Source organism: Alligator mississippiensis, chromosome 1 (genome assembly GCF_030867095.1).
Source record: "Alligator mississippiensis isolate rAllMis1 chromosome 1, rAllMis1, whole genome shotgun sequence".
NCBI lineage: Eukaryota > Metazoa > Chordata > Crocodylia > Alligatoridae > Alligator > Alligator mississippiensis.
Window position 1 is genome coordinate 281,095,224 of NC_081824.1, and position 18,976 is coordinate 281,114,199.

Genomic DNA, 18,976 nt, shown 5'->3' on the forward strand with positions numbered 1-18,976 from the left:
TCTGTGCAGAATGGCAAAATAGTGCTACAGTCCTTCAGTAGTCTAGCCAGTAACAGGCTGCACACAGCTTTCTCCCATACTGTGCAGATTATTTCTTAAGCTTTGGAAAAACATATAGAAGGAGAGAGAAACAGTTGCTACTCCTTGGTCAGCATGAGTATAATTTGCATCTATTAGGCCTTTCTTCAGAGGTCTTATCTCAAGCTGAATTGATTGGCACCAGGCAGTCAGTATAGTATAAAGCAGGAGCCTACAAGAACAGTAACTATCCTCTTACTTGGTTCCATCTTGTTTTTCTTCTTGTGGCAACAGATGGGTTGATTAAACTGCTCAGTTTGACCTAGACAATTTGCTTTCATGTCTGTGAAGACCAAGAGACCATTTGATAGCATTCCTTTTGGGATGGCAGAATGCTGGTTAGTTTGCTTCTTTAAAAAAAGCTCTCTCATTTCCAGCATAAAACCAACAACGTCTCCCTTTGCCTAAAGAAGGGTGTTTATGCCTGAAAGCTTGCAAAGAACATTTTCCAACTATTTAGTTGGTCTAATAAAAGGTATCACATCTACCCAAAGAATCTTGCCTACCTCTCTCATTTCCTACCCTTTAACACAGAATGTTTAGGTAAAACTATTGAGAAACTGATTTGGGGATTAACTATATTCTCATTTTAGGCACAGAATTTCCTCCTATCAGGCTATTCATAGACATGGATTAAGCATAGATAAGATGTTTTTAAACATAGCTAACTCATTTCTTTTGTCTTCATCAAAATTATTTTAATGATCTGGACTAAACTATTTGTTGACTTCTCAGAAGAACTTTAAATAAATGGATGAAATGCCATCCTTCTGCCCTTTGATCTTTCTTTAAAGACTGAAAAGCCTAAAAATTAATATTTACTCTGTTCACCTTACGGTCCTTCTACAACAGGTTCCAGAGTATTCCACCTAGTCACACTCCTGCTCACTGTACAAGTAGGGCCACTCAGGGAGACAAAGAGACATGCTTACCTGTGCTGAAGTGTAATAAATATATGAATGAAACATAAGATATCCATCTCCACCTTCTCAAAGACATGTACTATGATGGGCTGTGCTCTTCTAACACCTGAATGAACTACAAACCTGGATAGTAGCAATCTAGGGTAGGCTCAACTCAGGTAAAAACTACCCACCTAGTGGTATGGAAGGGGCTATAAATTTGGAGACAGGTGTCTTTCACTTTCTCCCAGGGAAGCTGTGTGTATAAAATAATTAAATATTCATTAAAGCAGAGACTGGGATATATGTATCCCTCCTCCCAAATATAAAGTCTAACTTGCAGGCTACAAGGTAATTTTGCTTGCCTTTCTAGGTCAAGGAATATTCAATCAGTCCATACACAATAAAAATGCTTCCAAAAGAAACTGTGATAACCCCCAGACTGCTAGGCTAGATGCAGACATTCAAAAAGCCTGAGCCTGAAATGATTCAATCCTAGTAGGTTAGTCTAACCTGGCTAGGCTAAATCAGTTCTGTAACCAGACAGACATCCCAGAAATGTCTACATGGCTCAGGCCAGAAGCTGGGGGGGGGGCACTAGAGCAGCCCTCCCATCCCTTTCATAGCACTGAACTAGATGAGGTGGGGAGAGGGGCATGGCCAGACCCCAGCAGGATGCTTTGATTAGCCCAGCAAGGAATTGATAACAATATTTATCATCCCCTAACAAAGTATTTATCACCCAATTAAGAAAACAACAAAGGGACATTATCAGCTATCTGTTGATTCTGCCTGTTGATTCAGCAGGGACCTAGCCAGCATGTGGTCTACTAGCTAATACACAGACATCTCCTCAGCAAGGCAGAGGGGAGGGGAAAATTCCTGTTTAGCAGGGAGTGGTGTGGGGGAGGGGCTGAGCATGGAGCTGCAGCCAGGGAAAAGAGCGGAGGGGCCAGCCCTGCTGTGGAGCAGAGAGCCCCACCCAGCCAAGACAGCAAGCTAGGATGCTGGGGGAGCCTGATGTATCTTAAACCAGCAAGGGATCTGGGACAGATGTTGCATAAACCAGTTTCACCCAAATCAGTTAAGTCTGATACTACATTCAACCAGGTTTATCTCAAACAGGTTTCAGCCATTTTCAAACTAGTTTATGTGCACTGAACATCTGTTCTGTTACAGGTTTAAACCAGGCAGAACAGGGATATAAACCCACATAGTCTGTCCCCCACACAAATGTTCTAACTTCTTGGCTACATGTATAGATCCATTCCTCCTCCTTTTGTTGTTTTTTATAAATGGTGCATAAGTCTCCTTGTGAAGCTAGTCCTTTGCTTTTATCAACAATTCCAAGAAAGAAAACACTTTACCCAAGAAAAAGAATCCACTTCATTTTGTGGCAAACAAAACATTTAATTTAACCCAAAGCATCTTTTCTTAATAACTGAAAACTCTGAAATATTTAAATTGTGGTTGACACCAAATGTCATCATCATCATTTTTACTTTGGCTGCTGAAGCAAAAAAAAAAAAAGACTGTTTGTCAAATCATTGACTCTTGTTCGTATATCATATTAACAGCAATAAGCCTCTTATTCAGAAGCCATTATACTCAGTTATGGCTCAGTTATGCAGGAACACTCAGTTACATAAGCATCAGTGCAAAGTCCTATATAAAAATTTTATAATATTTTGAACTTTTATGTGGCTTCATGAATTAATTAGAGTTGAATTAATTTATAACAACCAACAATCAGAAACAAATATACCATATCACACTAGAGTGATTTTGTTTGAAAAAACTTACATAAAATGATTAACAAATGGAGACTTTTGTTTACATTTAAAGTAAACAATATCTGGAGAAGGACCCAAGAAATTAGAACTGTGAAGCACATTAATACTTCCCTCATTTGAAATCTAATAGACTGTTCACCCTAACCAATATAACAGAAAAATGCTTTAAAACGACTAGGGTGATGACCCAAATCAGCTCTTATACCAAGGAAGCAATTTGCTTCATTCTTTTTCAACTTGCATAATTGGCTGATGTTCATTAGATGCTTTTAGAACATTAAACTTTATGAAAAAAGAGCTTTGAATTTTGTGTGTATGCATATGCCTGCACACAGGCACATATCTGTAGTTTGTTCAGTAGTAAATACCAGGATGTTTGCCAAAAAAGAAAGTATAAGGCACAACATTCACCCTTTGTTTCAAAGCATTCATTCCAGAATTGTTACACTCAGGATAATTTTTGGCCAGGGATCAGTTTATCCATTATAAAGCAACCAGATTGATTTACACACCATGTATGTATAAAACTCGTTTCAAAGCTTTTTGTAATAGTTGAGAGATGAAATCTGTCATGATCTCAGATTAAACAGCGAGTGTAAAAACTCATTTTGATGTGTGGGAAGTGTTCAGCAGAATTCACTATGCTTTGAAATGAGAATGCCCATTGGGAAGGAGAGTATAAAAACTGCAAACATATTTGGCCTGGAATTTATCTTTTGTATTGCTTCCAGGACTTTGTTTTACAAGCTTCCTTAGTGTATCAGGCATGGACATTTTTTCAAGTTACTAAAGAATAATGTTGACACAGTAAAATCAGGTATTATATAACAATCTATGTAAAATGGTAAGAATCACTGATAAAAGTGCTGCTTTGAAATGCTTTTTATTCATGATGGGAGTTCTTGATATTCAACTTTTTCAGCTGCAAATTTACGTTTAGACAAGTTTTTCAGTTTTTTTAATGGTTGAATGCTACATTGTTATACATTGTTGCATATGCTTCTTTCCTCCACATTTACCTTGAAACTGTATTTCCATCCTTTATTTTTAAATCAAGCTAATGAATAATTTTTTTAATCCAGTCCACAAATTCTGTGACTCTGACATACACCCCAGGACGATGGGGCAGTGCACACTCATAGCCAAAGGATACTACACCTGCCAAAAACCATCTGCCATTGTCTTCACACATCAGGGGTCCACCTGAATCTCCCTGAAATATTAAAATTAAGGGTTAAAAAAATTAAAAATGTACCATCCTTAAGATAATTTTCATTCTTCACAAAGTTTTGTCTTTATGAATGCCACAGCTTATTCTCATGCACGAGAAATAGGACACACATGAAGACATACTTGAAGGAAAACCTCTTTATTGTTTTTTGTGTTTTAAATGCGTGTGATCCTAAACTCCTAGTGTGTTTATACATGTGCTCCAGGAGTTGGGGGGCGCATTTTAATTAGAGCGGCTCTGAGAGCCAGATGCCTGAAGCGTCTCATGTATCAGCATCCCTGTGCTTCAAAATGGCGGTGGGCACACTTTATCTAATGTTCATTGAATGAGTTTTAGATAAAGCACCCCTGCCACCATTTTGGAGGATACTCTTGTTTAATACTCTTTGCTGCCTTCATGGTTTTATATCAGTCTTTCCTGCTAGGAGATGGAAGAGTGCTATATGCTATTAGAAGGGAGTATTCCTCAATCTCTTTTGTAATTTTTCTCATAAGAGGTTTCTTGCAGACATATCAGCTTGGCATTTTAAGCTCTGCATGCTTCATTTCCAGAAGCACGCACTTTTTCTTTGTGAGATGGTCACTCAAAACCTAAGTAGTTCAATACATAGCATTTCCAGCCTTTTCATCCAATATGATGTTTCCCCCTTTCCCCCTATTCTTTTTCATGGGAGGAGGTTCCAAAATAGATTGCCAGATTTAAAACATATATCTCGATACATTATGAAATAGGTGAGCCTCTGTGAGAAGAAATTACATTCAAAGACAGTGACTGGTAGGGTTTTAATGAGTACAAGACAAAATTGTGAGTTATTTAGCAATTAGAAACAGAGTTATATTAGTAATGAACATATATTGTTGTTATTTACCTGACAGGAATCTATTCCTCCTTTGTCATAACCTGCACACATCATATGTCCAGTGATATTATATTCTGGCATCTGTTGTTGGCATTTCTCATTTGTTATTAGAGGCACCTCTGTTTCTTGCAATATGCTTGCAGGGGCACCTTATTCAAAATACAAAGCATACCTGATTAAAATGCATAGTATACTCAGTAATCATCATTCTTAGTGGCTGTGTCTGCACAAGATGCTGACTGCACAGTTGTTACTGCACAGTCATTTAGCACTTGTATAAACAAGTGTGCAGTAATAATACTGCAGAGTTACTGAGCAGTAGCATCACCAAATGGCTTTTTTGTGACTCGGACTGCGTGGTAGCCTGAGATAAACCATGCAGTAGTGTCACATCATGCTTTCTGCTATGTGACACTACTGTGCAGTAGTCATGGGTTACTGCACAGTCAGTGTCTCATGTAGACGCAGCCACTAATTCCAGGAGTCTACTTTTTTTACAAGCACCACAGAGGATCTGATTCACCTCTGTGTTATTCCAGTTATATTTTGGTATAACTCCAGTGAAATTTATTTAGAATCTTATATGATCCTTGTCACTATGGTATCTATATCTCACTGTCATTAATGGATTTTCTGCCCTCTGAGGTAGGGAATTATTATTCCCATTTTTACAAAGGGAATTCAGGCATGAGTAGATCATGTGGGTCCATGATTGTGGATGGAGGTGAGCTGAGCTAAGAATTCAGTGCAGGCTTTTTGAGTCCCAACCTTGGATCACATTCGTTAAGATACTTTTCCTGTTCAACTCTGGTATAAAATTGGAGTAGCAGCGGTAATGACACTCTGTGTTTCTATAATAGGGCTAACTACTAAATGAGTTTTCTGAAATATTAATGAAAATCATTAAGATAAATTACTATATTTTGCACTGATCTCATAGCTAGTAAAAAAGTGGCTTGGACTCTGTTACTTGGAGTATATTACAGTAAAATCCCTGTTATCCGGGATTTTACTAACTAGGATACTCTGTTAACTGGAATTTCAGCAGTGGGATGCACATGGCACCACACCCTGGCACTTTCCAGTCTGCTGTGTCACTTCCTTCCCTGGCTGTGTGCGCATCCCTCCCCACCGCCCCACCCTGCTGCAGCAGCCTGTGGCTGGGCTGCCCTGGTGTTTGGGGGGAGGTGGGGAGTAGCACGCGGATGGATGTAAAGGGGGGGACCCAACCCTGGCACCAGCATCTCTCACCCCATCTGGGGTCAGAGTCAGGAGCCCTGCACCCCCAGGCAGTGGCTCCAGCCACTCCCCTCTGCCCCCATGCAGCTGCTGCTACCCCTCTCCCCTCGCTCTACATCCAGCCAGAAACCCTCAGGTAACCAGCACCTCCCCCCATTCCCCATTTATGCCAGATAACAGGGATTTTACTGTATGTGACTTTTGATTGGTCAGTTAAAAACCTTATTGTACTGTATGTTCAAACCTTATGATTTTGAGTATAGCTCAGCAAAGGTGGAGCTGAACATCTACACGTATGTATTAATGCAATGCGATAAACTCTGGATCTTATTGCTCCAAAGTTTATTGGTCCCAGGTGTGTGTCTGAATGTGTGCCTGGGATCACAGCATACTGAGCTGAGCCAGAACAGCCCTGGCTGGCAGGGAGCCTGGGGAGCTCACGTGCGCTGGTGCGGAGTTTATTACTCCTGTTTATCTACAACTACTATCCTGCTGCAAGTAAATTAGTTTACTCCAGACTAATAAGGGCTCATGTGTAGATGCAGAGACATTTACTATGCAGTTAATTAGTCTAATACACAGTAAGCATCTTGTGTAGAGGTGCCCAGTGACTCCAGATTGATGTTTGCTTTACAAATCAAAATGCAAATTCTCAGTCTTGAAAACTGCCTGAGCTCCAGTAAATGAACTAGAGTCTTTCTTGCATAAGCTTCACTGCTAATAGTAAATACTTCACAAACCATGTGCTGCCATTAACTTCTCTGTATAGCCTCGTCTATGTCTCAGTGCAAATTCTAGGCCTCAGAGCAAAATTTGGCCTGTAGTAATAATCAACAAGCAGTGGAATTGGCAGTACAGTGCAAATGCAATAAAGGGTCTGCTCATTTTTGAGTGGCAAAATTTCATTGTGTATAGGATCATAGGGGTAGATCATAGGAAAGTAGGGATGGAAGGGACTTCAAAAAGTCATCTAATCCAGTATCCTGCTCAAGTAAAGAACATCCGTAAACCATGAAGTATTTGTATAGCCTGTTCTTGAAAATTTTCAGGGATGGAGATTCCATGACTTCTCTAGGTAGCCTGTTCCAATGCTTGACCATCCACATAGTTACAAAGTTCCTCCTAATCTTCAACCTAAATTTAAGGCCATTGCTCCTTGTCCTGTTTCCAAGAGCCACAAAGAATAGTCTTATCTCCATCCTTTCTATAATTGCCCTGCAGGTATTTGAAGACTGTTATCAAATCTCCCCCACCCCAGTCTTCTCCATGCGTGTGTCTCAGGATCATAAGGGCATGTTTACACTGTTTCGGTGAAACATACCTCACCTCATATTCTACCTCATTTGATCCTGCACTGAATTCAATATACTGTGTTCCCACAATTAAGCAATGTAGCTGCCTTGGAGAAGCTTTGAGAGAGTAAGCACCAACAAATGTGCCTGAAAGAGAACCTATGAGCTGTGCAAGGCATACTCTTAGGATATCTCTACAAGTGATAACAGCTGCGGCCTGTTTCATGTAGGCACTCCCAAGGATGGCAACAAGCAGTGATGATGCTCTAGAAGTCAGATGCAGACTGAAATCTGGCATAAAATTTCTGTGTGTGATATTTGCTTTCATTCTATTAGAAAAAAATATTAGAGAGATTTTAAAATATTTGCCACAGAAAATGTGTACATAACATTTTCTTTCCATTGACATTGTTTGGTGCACTGGAGCTTGACAGTGCACAAGGAGCACCCTTTCCTAGTTCAGAAACATTAAAAGCAAACCTGAATTTCAGTTTTTAAGTTTGAAAAAGGGTACAATAAACAGGTCTCTTTCCCTGTCGTCTTTCAGAATGTGACAGCCTCTGTTCTGGTTTCTACTACTACATGATCATAGTACAACATATGAAAAACTAGGTGCTCATTCAAACTAAAATTATTGGATTAACTAATAAGGAGAATGGCGTCCTCTTAGAGATGAGCTGAAACCAAATCCTTCCATGTGAATTCTCCTTGAGATTAGTATTTGAAATCTGGATGTGAGTTGCACATCTCTGTGCCTTTCACTAATATGTTGACATGTAATAGACATAAAGGGCGTGTTTACACGTGCATTTAAGGACAACTAAATTTAATGCACATTAAGCTAATGTGCGTTAAGCGATTTTTGGCAGGTGTTTACACATGCAGAGACTTGGCACTAAAATTAGTGCCCTTGCCACTAAAGTTAGTGCCAATCCCTGCAGCCCTGCCAAGTACCCCTAGTGGCAAGTCAGAACTGGCACTAAGTTAGTGCTGGGTCATGTCTACACATACATTAATGATGATGCGCTTTAACTAATCATTCCTGAATTTGATTCTGCAATTAGCCTAATTTTGCCATTTTTAATGCACATTAAGGGAATGCACGTGTAGATGTGTAATGCTCATTACATTAGGCTAATGTGCACTAATGTGTCTCGTGTAGACACACCAATAGAATATTATTCCCTTACATAGAACTCCTTACTATAGTTACTTTTCCACTAGCGTACTGGGTGATACTGAACAAATCACTATATCTCTCACCTCAGTTCCCCTCTCTGCACAAACAGATGATCATAACAATCATTTCAAATCTTAAAATAAAAACAGCTCCTTTGAAATCAAGACCAGAATCTGCCACATTAATTTGTATAGCATAATAGTTTTCAAAATGTTATGACTCACCTTCATTTGTAGTTCTACCCCATCCAGCAATAGAGCAATTAATTCCTGGCAAAAAATTCTTACTTGTTTCTGGTAAGCAAATAGGCTGTATGTAATCTGTGAAAGAAAATTAATCAATTTTTCTTGCTTTTAGTAGTCTGGGGGTTTTTTTTATATCACTAAGCAAAATTCACATCAATCCAATTACTCCTTTCCTTATTTAGGCAAGGCTCCCAAATAGTGTAGGACTGTGTCTACAAAGAATCTTTAGCTTGTATAGTACATGTATTCCATAATCCTGTAATATCCAAATAAAATCAGGATAATTAGAGCTGGATCAGTTTAAATCATGCAGATTAAAAGTATCATATAAGAAAATACTAATACCCTTACCTGTAAAATTTACTTTGTATTGAAGATGCATCATAGCAATGTCATTGTTTTTTGTGCGCTTATCATAATGGGGATTTATGATAATTTGATCAATCACTTGAATTACTGTCTGTGGATATGTCAGATTCAAAACAGTATGCAAACCAAGTACAGCATTCCATTTAGATGGTATTAAATTCCTCCTAGACAATAAAATGAATATTCACAATTATTTATAAATAATGAAGATCTTGAAAAATGTCCTATTAAATGTGTTAACTTTTAAACCTGTGACTGTGTGTATATAAATACACACACACACACTACTCTCTCTTTATTTATATTTATAAATAGTGCATTGTGTCACATTACCTGAAAAAGTATCCTGTAATTTGACAGTGCTTACAGTTTATTACTACTGGCTTTTTGGTACATTTTTGCCACTGAGGTAATTGTACACTATTTACACTTAACAACTCAGATGATGGCACAATTATCAATATATTCCAACTCAAGTATTACTATTCTTTAATCATATAAATTAAAAATCCCCATGAAATTCATAATCTCCTTTTCATCCCCATAGAAATTTAACAAATATACTGCATACTAAGATGAGGTTTGTGTGTGCACATCTTTTCCGTATGTGTATCAGTACCATAAGAGCATGTCTATACCAGCTCTGTAAAACACAGGCTGCAGGGGAAGACAGGCTGCGGGTGCAGAGGTGGAATGGAGGAGGGGGACAGTAGAGACTGGGGGAGAGTGGGAGAGCAGAGGCTAGGGGGGAGGAGGGGAGGGCCCTCCAAAAATTAGATTCTATACATGTAACATGATAACAAATTTATACATATTTATAACTAATGATTCAGTTCTAAATTTATGAATAATTATTTGGGTCATCTTAAATTCAAGGTCATCTTAGATTTTAGTAAATATGGTAATGTAATATAACTATGAAGACTGAGCATTGCCAGGCTACACAGGGGCATGATAGACTTAAATGAGTTTGTCTTTTCACCTATAACTGGCAAAAAATAAGTTGTATAAAAACAAAGAACAAAACTATTAGAATGAAATAGAAATACAATATTTAAAGTGATGAAAATTTGACACGTTCATTTATTGCTGAGCTGTATATATCATATTTAATTTAGAGACTGCTATGCATTTGGATTTGTTTTGAGTGCCCTTTATACAAGTTGGTTTCCAAAAATTATAAATATGTTTTTAGTCTGGTCAGTTTGGAACATCTGAACAGATTTTTGCTGATCTTTCAATTTGATTATGTTTTACTTTAATGCTCAGAGATAAGTGTTTAATCCTGCAGCCTTTACTTATTAAATACTCCCAGTGAAGTCAGTGAAATACACTAAAACTTTATTTGAGAAACTCTGAAGATAATTAGGGTCTTACCTGAGCAAGAATTAAAGAAGAATCACCTTGTAGTATTATTATTATTATTACCCAGTTATATATAATGGTAGATCTACTGTGGTTTACCTATTCAGGGTACCCCCATCCTCAACTCTTATTATAGATGTAAAAATAACATATTGTAGAAAAGCATTTTAAACCATGCTTCACCTTCTGACATTCTTTTGACATAGTGAAAGACAGGTGACATGCAGGTGTTATAGTTTTGTCAGGAGAATTGCTGCTTTCCAGGTTGAAATTAGGAACATACAAGTGTTCATTCAAGTACTCCCAATTGCCTTGATTGTTCAGGGTCTTTGGAAAGGCTTCTTAGTTCTACTCCACCCTCCACTCAGGTCCCAGGGGGATAGAACAGAATAAAAGGGTGTTCTGAGTCTGCTTTGGGTCCTACCCAGCTCACCCATTTCCCATTTGATGTTCTGCCATTCAGTTACTGTTAGATCTATTACGTACCATTAAATCTGGAAAATGCAGGAAGGGGAGCTTAAACCAGGAAGAGGAGCTTAAACCTACCTATCCTACAATCCCCAAACTGAGGCATATAGAGTATGCTATCAGGACTGCATTCAGGTTCTCTGGATTTGGAGTGTCTGGGTACCATAAGTCATTTAATGCCATGCTGGCCAGGAACACAGAAGGAAAAGGGATTTTAAAAAAACTGCACAGAAGGAAAAGCTGTTCTTCTCCAATTGCCTCCAAGTCTCGACTGGGAAGAGAGTAGAGGAGTTACCAGACTGGGAACTCCCCAGTCTGAGGAATGGGTTGGGGGCTTTGTCCCACTGGTCCACTCTGCTCCTGATTCAGTCTATGGGAGGAGAGTAGAGAGGCAGGATGTCCCCAGTCTGGGGAAACACAGGGGTTGAGTCCACACATGGTGTGAGTGTTTGGTTTCCTGGGGACAAGTAGCGACGGTGCACCTTGAACTGCCGCTACTTGTCCTCAGGGAACACCCGTGCCATGCATGCTTTGGTGCACAGCAAGTTGCCCTGGGTGGGATAGGGAAGGCTGGGGCCAGCCCAGGGCTGGCTCCAGCAGCCTTACCTGGGGTCCTGGGGTCCTCCCAGAGCTGCAGCAGTAGCAATTCTGCCACACGGAGCCTGGCTGGCAGCCACGGAGTGACTCTGGGTGGCCCAGCTCCATTTCTGAGAGGCATGTGCTGCCCATGGATGTACAGCTCTGCTTTTTTTTCCCCACAGGATTTTTTGACCCCTGGATATCCAGGGGTTAAAAATACCTGTGGGGAAAAAAAAAAGCTGAGCTGTGTATGCATGGGCAGTGCTCCTTTGCAACGCGGAGAACATCGAGTGTGCAGTGTGTGGTGCTGCAGATGTGTTTGCGGCACCACATACTGCACAGCCATCCTTGTCTGGATGCAGCTAGGGAATCGATCTCTGCTGCTACACTCCCCACTTTCCAGGAATAGGAGGATTAGAGAAGCCACTCCTCAGTCTGGGAAAGAGGTTGAGAGCAGGGGAGAGGGGGCACCTGCAGGCTGAATGTCTGTACTGTTCCTTCTTCTAGAAAGACTTTTAGCAGAGGACATTTCTGAGAAGGCTCTACCACTAAGAATGAATAGCTATTCATACTGGGAGACCCTGTTCTGAGCTGATCTATGCATCAGTACAGATCAATCATGTTTCAGACAACATGGAATCTACCTTGATAAGATATAACAACATTCCTTACACAACAAGTTAAATTGTAAGTGAGTAAAGAAAGCACCCCCTTAATTATATATTAATTATAAATGTTTCAGTGTCAATTTCATATATTTAAACACACATGGCCTTCCATTTAAAAAAAATACATATATTTTTTACATTCCAGTATAAAAATATATATACACTCTTATAGCTCAAGAAATGTGGCTATGAACAAGTGAAAGAACCACGAGCTTGTCTCCACTGCCTAATAACAATGCAGATCATAATTAAATGATGATCTGGGTTCTTATGTGTTCATATCTCTGACTTCATGTTATCCTTATATTGCTATAGACTTTCTGATGCAAAAATTGGAACAAAACCATGACCTTGCTGTACGCGAGATCATCACAATATTAACTTTAAATGGGGAAGAAGGAAAAGAACAAGAGAAATGTTTGAAAAAGCTACAGAAATGTCAAGCAAAAGGTAGGGCAGAGTGGCATCTTAGGGCACCTATACATGAGTATGGAGGCTGCTCCAATGTGCTGGAATTCCAGCGCACCAGAGCAGACTTGATTAATTGCTTCTGTTGGAGCATGGCAATTGCTGTGCTCCAACAGCCTCCTGCATCTCATGTATCAACATCCTCACACTTAAAAATGGTGGCAGGGGTGCTTGAACTAAAGCTCGTCAAATGAGCTTTAGTTCAACCCACCCTGTCATTTTAAAGCATGGGAACATACATGGGAACACTGATACATGAGATGCAGCAATGCTTTAATTAGATCAGTTCTCGAAACTAGTCTAATTGAAGCTCCGCTCCCCCTCCCAACTCCCAAAGCATGTGTAAAAATGCCCCTAGACGCTAAGCACCTGAACAAGTACAGTGTTGCCTACAAAAGCTCATGCCTCTATGAACCTTTTCGTCTCTAAAGTGCCACCTTGCCCTACGGTCTGCATGACTTCAGACTAACATGGCTAACCACATGTCCAGAAATGTCAAGAATCTGTTACACGTTTAGCCTTTTTATTCCAGTAACTTTCCACTGATTGCATTCCAATCGGTTTTATTATTTCATAGGATTTTCAAGAACTTGATCTGAATAATTTATCTGATGGGTCTATTAGACCATTAAATAATTCATTTTCAAGTCTGGAAATACATAAACAATAACAGTGGTTAAAAAAAAATAATTTAAGCATGAAAATTTACTTAGCAGCAGGAAAAAAAATAGTGTGGTATTAAAAATCGAGACATAGGTCCCCTTTCTGCAGTTGGAATCTATATAAGTACAAGAATTGCTCTGTGCAAACCATGTTCTGTCAGGGTATTTGCATCTGCTGTGAGGAGGGGTCATTATGATTGATGTATTAACTCAAGGACAAAGTAAACATTACCCATATACACAGTGTGCTGCCGAGACCAGCCATTCATCACTGACAAGGGAAGCTCCACAAAGATGTCTGTTATTATAATGTAGTGAGACTATCCAAGGCCAAGCACCTATGTTGGCATCATTTCCTCCTACAATCCTTGCACTGTTCTTCTGAGTTATCAGTGTTTTTCCACATGCTAAAAGGACAAAGCATAAAAAAAGAAGGGGAGGCGGGGGGAATCTGAAATGAGTTGAACATTTTTTAAAGATGAGTCCAAGATGTCCATTTAAAAACTGGGATTAGAACAAATCATCCTTTATATATGGGAGATCTTGAATAATTGTTTTGGGCTTAGACTGATCTTTAATGTAACTTCAAGGAACACAAAATGTTCCTGCTTTTAATTAATGTTCAAGTACCTCTTATACTTTGCCACTAAAATCACTGAAACCATGTATACATGGATTTTCTGGACTGGAATAATTTGATTTTGAAAGTTAAATTATTTCATATTTACTTACGTTTATTGTTACACTGCAGATGAATCACTAAGTTATTGAGACACTGTTTGCTAGAATGAAAAACACAGGCAAATCAATTAACTGGCTATAGACTGTATAACACTACATGAGCTTCATATAACCTTATTTTTCACAACCAAACTTTCTTAGTTGACACTAATAGCATACCAGTAATATATGGTATTTTAGCTGTACTACCCAGTCCTGAAATATGTATTTTTCCTATCGGAAATATAAAACATGGCTATCGCATACAAAGTTTCCCCTTTAAAGGACACTGGATTAAACGCTGTATATTATAGCAATGAGTAGCCTAATGTTTTAGAGAAACAAGTTCTCCCTATATAACATTTTAAAAATAAAAGCAACCCAGTATGTTTTTTCTTATGACTTTTAGGTGTTTGCAAAATCTTGCCACTAGAGATCAGTGTAACCAAAGAATTTTTAAATAAGTTAGATACTGTGTAGCTTTTATTGAGATGCTGCTGCATTGTGTAGACTATATGTGGGCACATATCACATAGAAATTTAAGAAATATTTAGCAAAGATATAAAACTAGACCCCTGAAGAGCAAGAGACCACAGATCAAAACTACTCAAGCATTTCTGATACCCAGAGGCTTTAATATTATTTCCTTAGTTTGTAATGAATCTGAGCACTGGGACAGTGCCTGTGCCACCAATTAAATCTGATACATACAAAAATATATCAGGAAAGGAAGTCAGCCAAGGATGAGTTTACAGCACAAGTTTTTCTACACTCTTTTTCTAAATAGATTAAAATAGGGTAATTATATATATATATATATGTATGTATGTATGTATGTTTTAAAATTTCTTCAGTAAACAACATCTGAACTAATATTGTAATTTAGCATTAGTTTATAATTTCTGCATTTCAGCCTCATTCTATTCCAAATCTTCTGCATAATCCCTAAAATGTAATTTACAAAGGCAAGGCCAAATTCTGTTGTTTTTATCCAAATTCCCATAGACTTCATCAGACCATGCAACCCCCCTGGGCACTTAGTCACCTGCCAGGAAAGTTGGAAATGATGGTGCAGAAATGTGAGAGGGGAACATATCTGATCCTGCAGAAATGTGTAACACCTAGGAACTTTTGTGAATTAATTACTTCTTCATAAAAGTGCTATACATCAGTACAATAGGATGCAGAAGATGCATGAACAATCTACCCTTTATGCCAGGGGTTGTCAATCGGGGGTACATGTACCCCTAGGTGTACTTGGGAAGGCCCTAAGGAGTATGCGCAGGCAGGGACAGAGCACTGCTGCCTCCCAGGAGCAGGGCCAGGCCAGGGCAGGGCGAGGGCAGCAACACCTTTCTGTGGGCCACACAAGCTCCACCTGGCCAGTCAGAGTGGGGGGGAGGGAAATTTGCATGCGGCGGCAACTGCTGCCACCATCCACCACCCCGCAGCACTGCTCCACATTCGGCGGCATGCCCCCCAAACCCCCCACATCTGGCTCCCAGGGGTACACTTATTAAAAAAAGGATGAAAACCCCTGTCTTATGCAAAGAAAGCAGGCTGCATGACAGAGCATATTAGCTCATTCAGCAGAGTGCAGAGCTGCTTTCATGCTGATGCAACATCTTGTGTGTTGGATAATTTCTTATTCACTCCATTTCCAGCAGCAGGAGCTGTGAATAGGGATGGAGGCTCACTGGGATCTCTTTTCCACTACCAGCATTCACTAACTGATATGACAGAAAGGATTTCAAGTAAATAGGTCCCAGCTTTGACTTCTTTCAAAGCTGTCAGCTTGGAGCCTGGTGTTAAACTTGCTTTCTCCTTTATCATTCCCCTGGCTACCACTTGTGTAGCTGAGAAGAATCTATTGCATTGCTTTCCCACTGAGATACTGAAGAGGCAAAGTACGTGTGGAGAGCCTTTCCTCCATTCATTCTCCATGGCAATTTTGTCACAATATAAATGGGTCTTGGGCTGGGCAGAGACACTAAGGCATTATAAAACTAGTGACCCTTTCCTTTTGGGAAGTATCTGTGGCTATGAACCATTAGTAACAAACTTGCTGGGGAGATATTATCCTAAGATCTGTTTAGGACTACACTTCAGCAATGCCTTTATGGTAAGACTTTGCCCAATACAAATGTTATCCTTCTGCCAGGAACCCAAGTCAATCAGACAAGAATAGTAGATTTATTTCTGAATCTAATCTTACAGTCCTTAATCAATCAACATTCCCATTGACTTCAGGAGTTTTGTCTGAATAAGGTCTGAATGCAAAATGTTGGAACTGGTCCACGGATATCGATTAAAAAAATAAGCACATTCTAATCATCTGTTCAATCAATTACTGAACAACTTCCTTAGGATATAATGGTCTCACCCAATAAAGCAATCCCTATCCATATCCTTCACTATGCAAGCAATCTATTTTTGTAAAAAAAGAACACAATTAAGATGAATGTTCTCTTCCATGTCCTCTTGCTCTTCTCATTTTTCTGTGCCTAACAGAAGACATCTTGAAATCAGAGGCTGCTCTTTAAAATATATCAATTGTTGTTATAAAAAAAGATGGAAAATGGCTGAAAAAGTTAATTTATTACAGCCTCCTGTGAGACTGATAAATATTTGGGAGTTACACAGTATACTTATAGCATAAAATGTAACAGTCTTCTTACAGTTTGACAGCAAATTAAGTATACTTTATAGCCATCATGATCAGCAACAATCCCTCAATTTGAGGGTGATCTTGAACTGAGAATGGGAATGATGACTGCATTGAAACCTGGATCTTGGTATCTTTCCGGAGATTGCAAGCAATGAAAACACACTGATGGAATTTCCCAAAGAAGGCATTTTGACACTGGATTCTGTGCTGGATGTCCACATCAGTGTTCACTTTTTGAGAGAGGTAGCTACTGAGATAAGGCAAGATCTTGATTACCTCCCAGATCTTTGCCTCAGTGATAATTTGAGGAGACAGGTCATATTCTTGGCCTGGAATAGGCTGATAGAGCACTTTAATCTTCTCAGTGTTGAGAGAGAGGCTCAGAGTAGGCTTCTGAAAATAAATTTAGTGCAGTCTGAAGGTTCTCCTCAGTGGGCACATCTACATGTGCAAATAATCCAGGAGCATTTTACTCTAGAGTAAACTACTCTAGAGTAAACTCTCCTGGCCATGCATTTACACATGCAGGGACATGGGAGAAGATTTGCTGCTCCTAGCAGAAGACTGCTCCTGCTCCCTGTGGCCCTGCACCGGGCTCCTGCCTCCACCAGGGGGTGCTGGAGGCTCTGGCCGCAGGTGACTGCAGATGGCAGCCATCTTTAAAAGGCAGCCCTGCATGCTGCTCCCTGGTCAGCTGCTTTTCTGGCTGGGAGCAGCATGCACAGTGTGGATACAGCATGAGATGGCTCTCTTGTTTCAGCTTCTCCCTCCATGTGCCATGGCTGTTCCAGCCTCTGCCCCAGTAGTGATGTCTACCACCCTGAGCTCCTGCTGGCCATGGTGCTGGCCCTGCTGGCCTTGGCAGGCCCCCCTGCAAGGTGGACACCCATCAGTAGGGGCCAGGGTGCTAGGAGAGGTGCTAGCCAACCACCTCCTCCTGCACTCCCCTGTTGCAGCCTGCCTGGACAGCCATCCATAGCCCTTGGCCCCACTGCACACCCCAGAACCATGCTCATGGTGGACAGTTCTCCAAAAGTAGTTTATTCCCTTCCACAGACACAGATCCCCTTCCTCCCTCCTTTCCCAACAAGAGACCCTGTCCCTCCTTCCCCATTGCTGGTGGGCCTGGGAAGCTGCCTGCAGCGCCCAGCACAGGGTCATGGCATGGGACAAACAGGCATGTGGGCTGCAATGCCAGGCACCAGGGGCAGGGTCCAGGCAGGCTGCTGTGGATTGTCTGGGGCTTGCTGCCATGGAACCAGGAAGCCACAAGTTGGCTGCAGGTGGATCCAGGTGCTTCCAGGCCTGGCATGTGTCTGCAGTAGTGGCCCTAGCAGTTGTGTGGTGATGCAGTGCCAGGACCTGATGTGCAGGCAGGCTGTTGCACCTGCCCTGGGGCCTGTCCTGGGGGATGCAGTGGCCACAGGCTGCCAGAAAGTGTCCCAGGGCCCCTGCATCGTCTCAGGCTTTTAAGGGCCTGGTTCTGGGACAGGTATAGAGCCCATCCAGTCCTGGAGCAGGAGAGGCTCCCAGCCTTGAGGCCCTGAGTCTAGCCTGAGGCTGGCCCCCTCACAGTGGGGCTGACTGAGAGCAGATTTGCTCCCACTCAGTGTCTACACATGCACTACTGTGCAGTAACTAATTGTGAGTAAATTTGCTACTTGCATTTGCAGATAGCAAATTTACTCAAGAGTAGAGCAATTTACTGTGCAGTAAAAGCATCTGCAAGGATAGACATGGATGCTTACTGCACAATAATTTTCTCTACTGAGCATGAAAGAGTCTTGTGTAGATGTGCCCAGTATTCAGAAGGACGAGGCAGTTGTCAGTATATTGAAGGTCAAGGATAGTTGTTTTGGATTCTCTGGTCTTCAAATGAAAATATCCTAGACCGAAGAGCCCTCCATCTGTTCAGTATTCAGTGTTGATTCTGAAAGGGAGGTAATCCATAACAAAAACCAGGATGGCAGCTAAAAAATGGAGAACATAATTGGGGAGATGATGTATCCTTGCTTGTTCCCAGTTCAGATGACAAATGGATCTGTCTCCAATCCATTAAAAAGAACAGTCACAGTCAGTTGGTTGTGGAGAAGCCTCAGGACCATGATGCATTTTTCCAAGCTGATCATTTCTCCTTTTCTGGGTGGGCCTAAACCTTTAGGACCTCTTATGAATATAATACTTAGTAA

The 18,976-nt window shown here is 40.5% G+C and overlaps 1 protein-coding gene across 1 annotated transcript in view; it reads right to left on the minus strand.

Moving 5' to 3' along the window:
- Positions 1–2,404: 2,404 nt before the first annotated feature.
- The window catches only part of TMPRSS15 (transmembrane serine protease 15), a 102,133-nt gene continuing 85,561 nt past the window's right edge, over positions 2,405–18,976 (minus strand). Inside the window, exons 21-26 of the mRNA XM_019476106.2 lie at positions 14,131–14,180; positions 13,631–13,805; positions 9,171–9,352; positions 8,799–8,894; positions 4,873–5,012; positions 2,405–3,986 (exon numbers count right to left, since the gene is read on the minus strand). Coding sequence (XP_019331651.1) covers positions 3,831–3,986; positions 4,873–5,012; positions 8,799–8,894; positions 9,171–9,352; positions 13,631–13,805; positions 14,131–14,180 — 799 coding nt within the window. The 3' untranslated portion in view covers positions 2,405–3,830. The remainder of the gene's footprint in view (positions 3,987–4,872; positions 5,013–8,798; positions 8,895–9,170; positions 9,353–13,630; positions 13,806–14,130; positions 14,181–18,976) is intronic.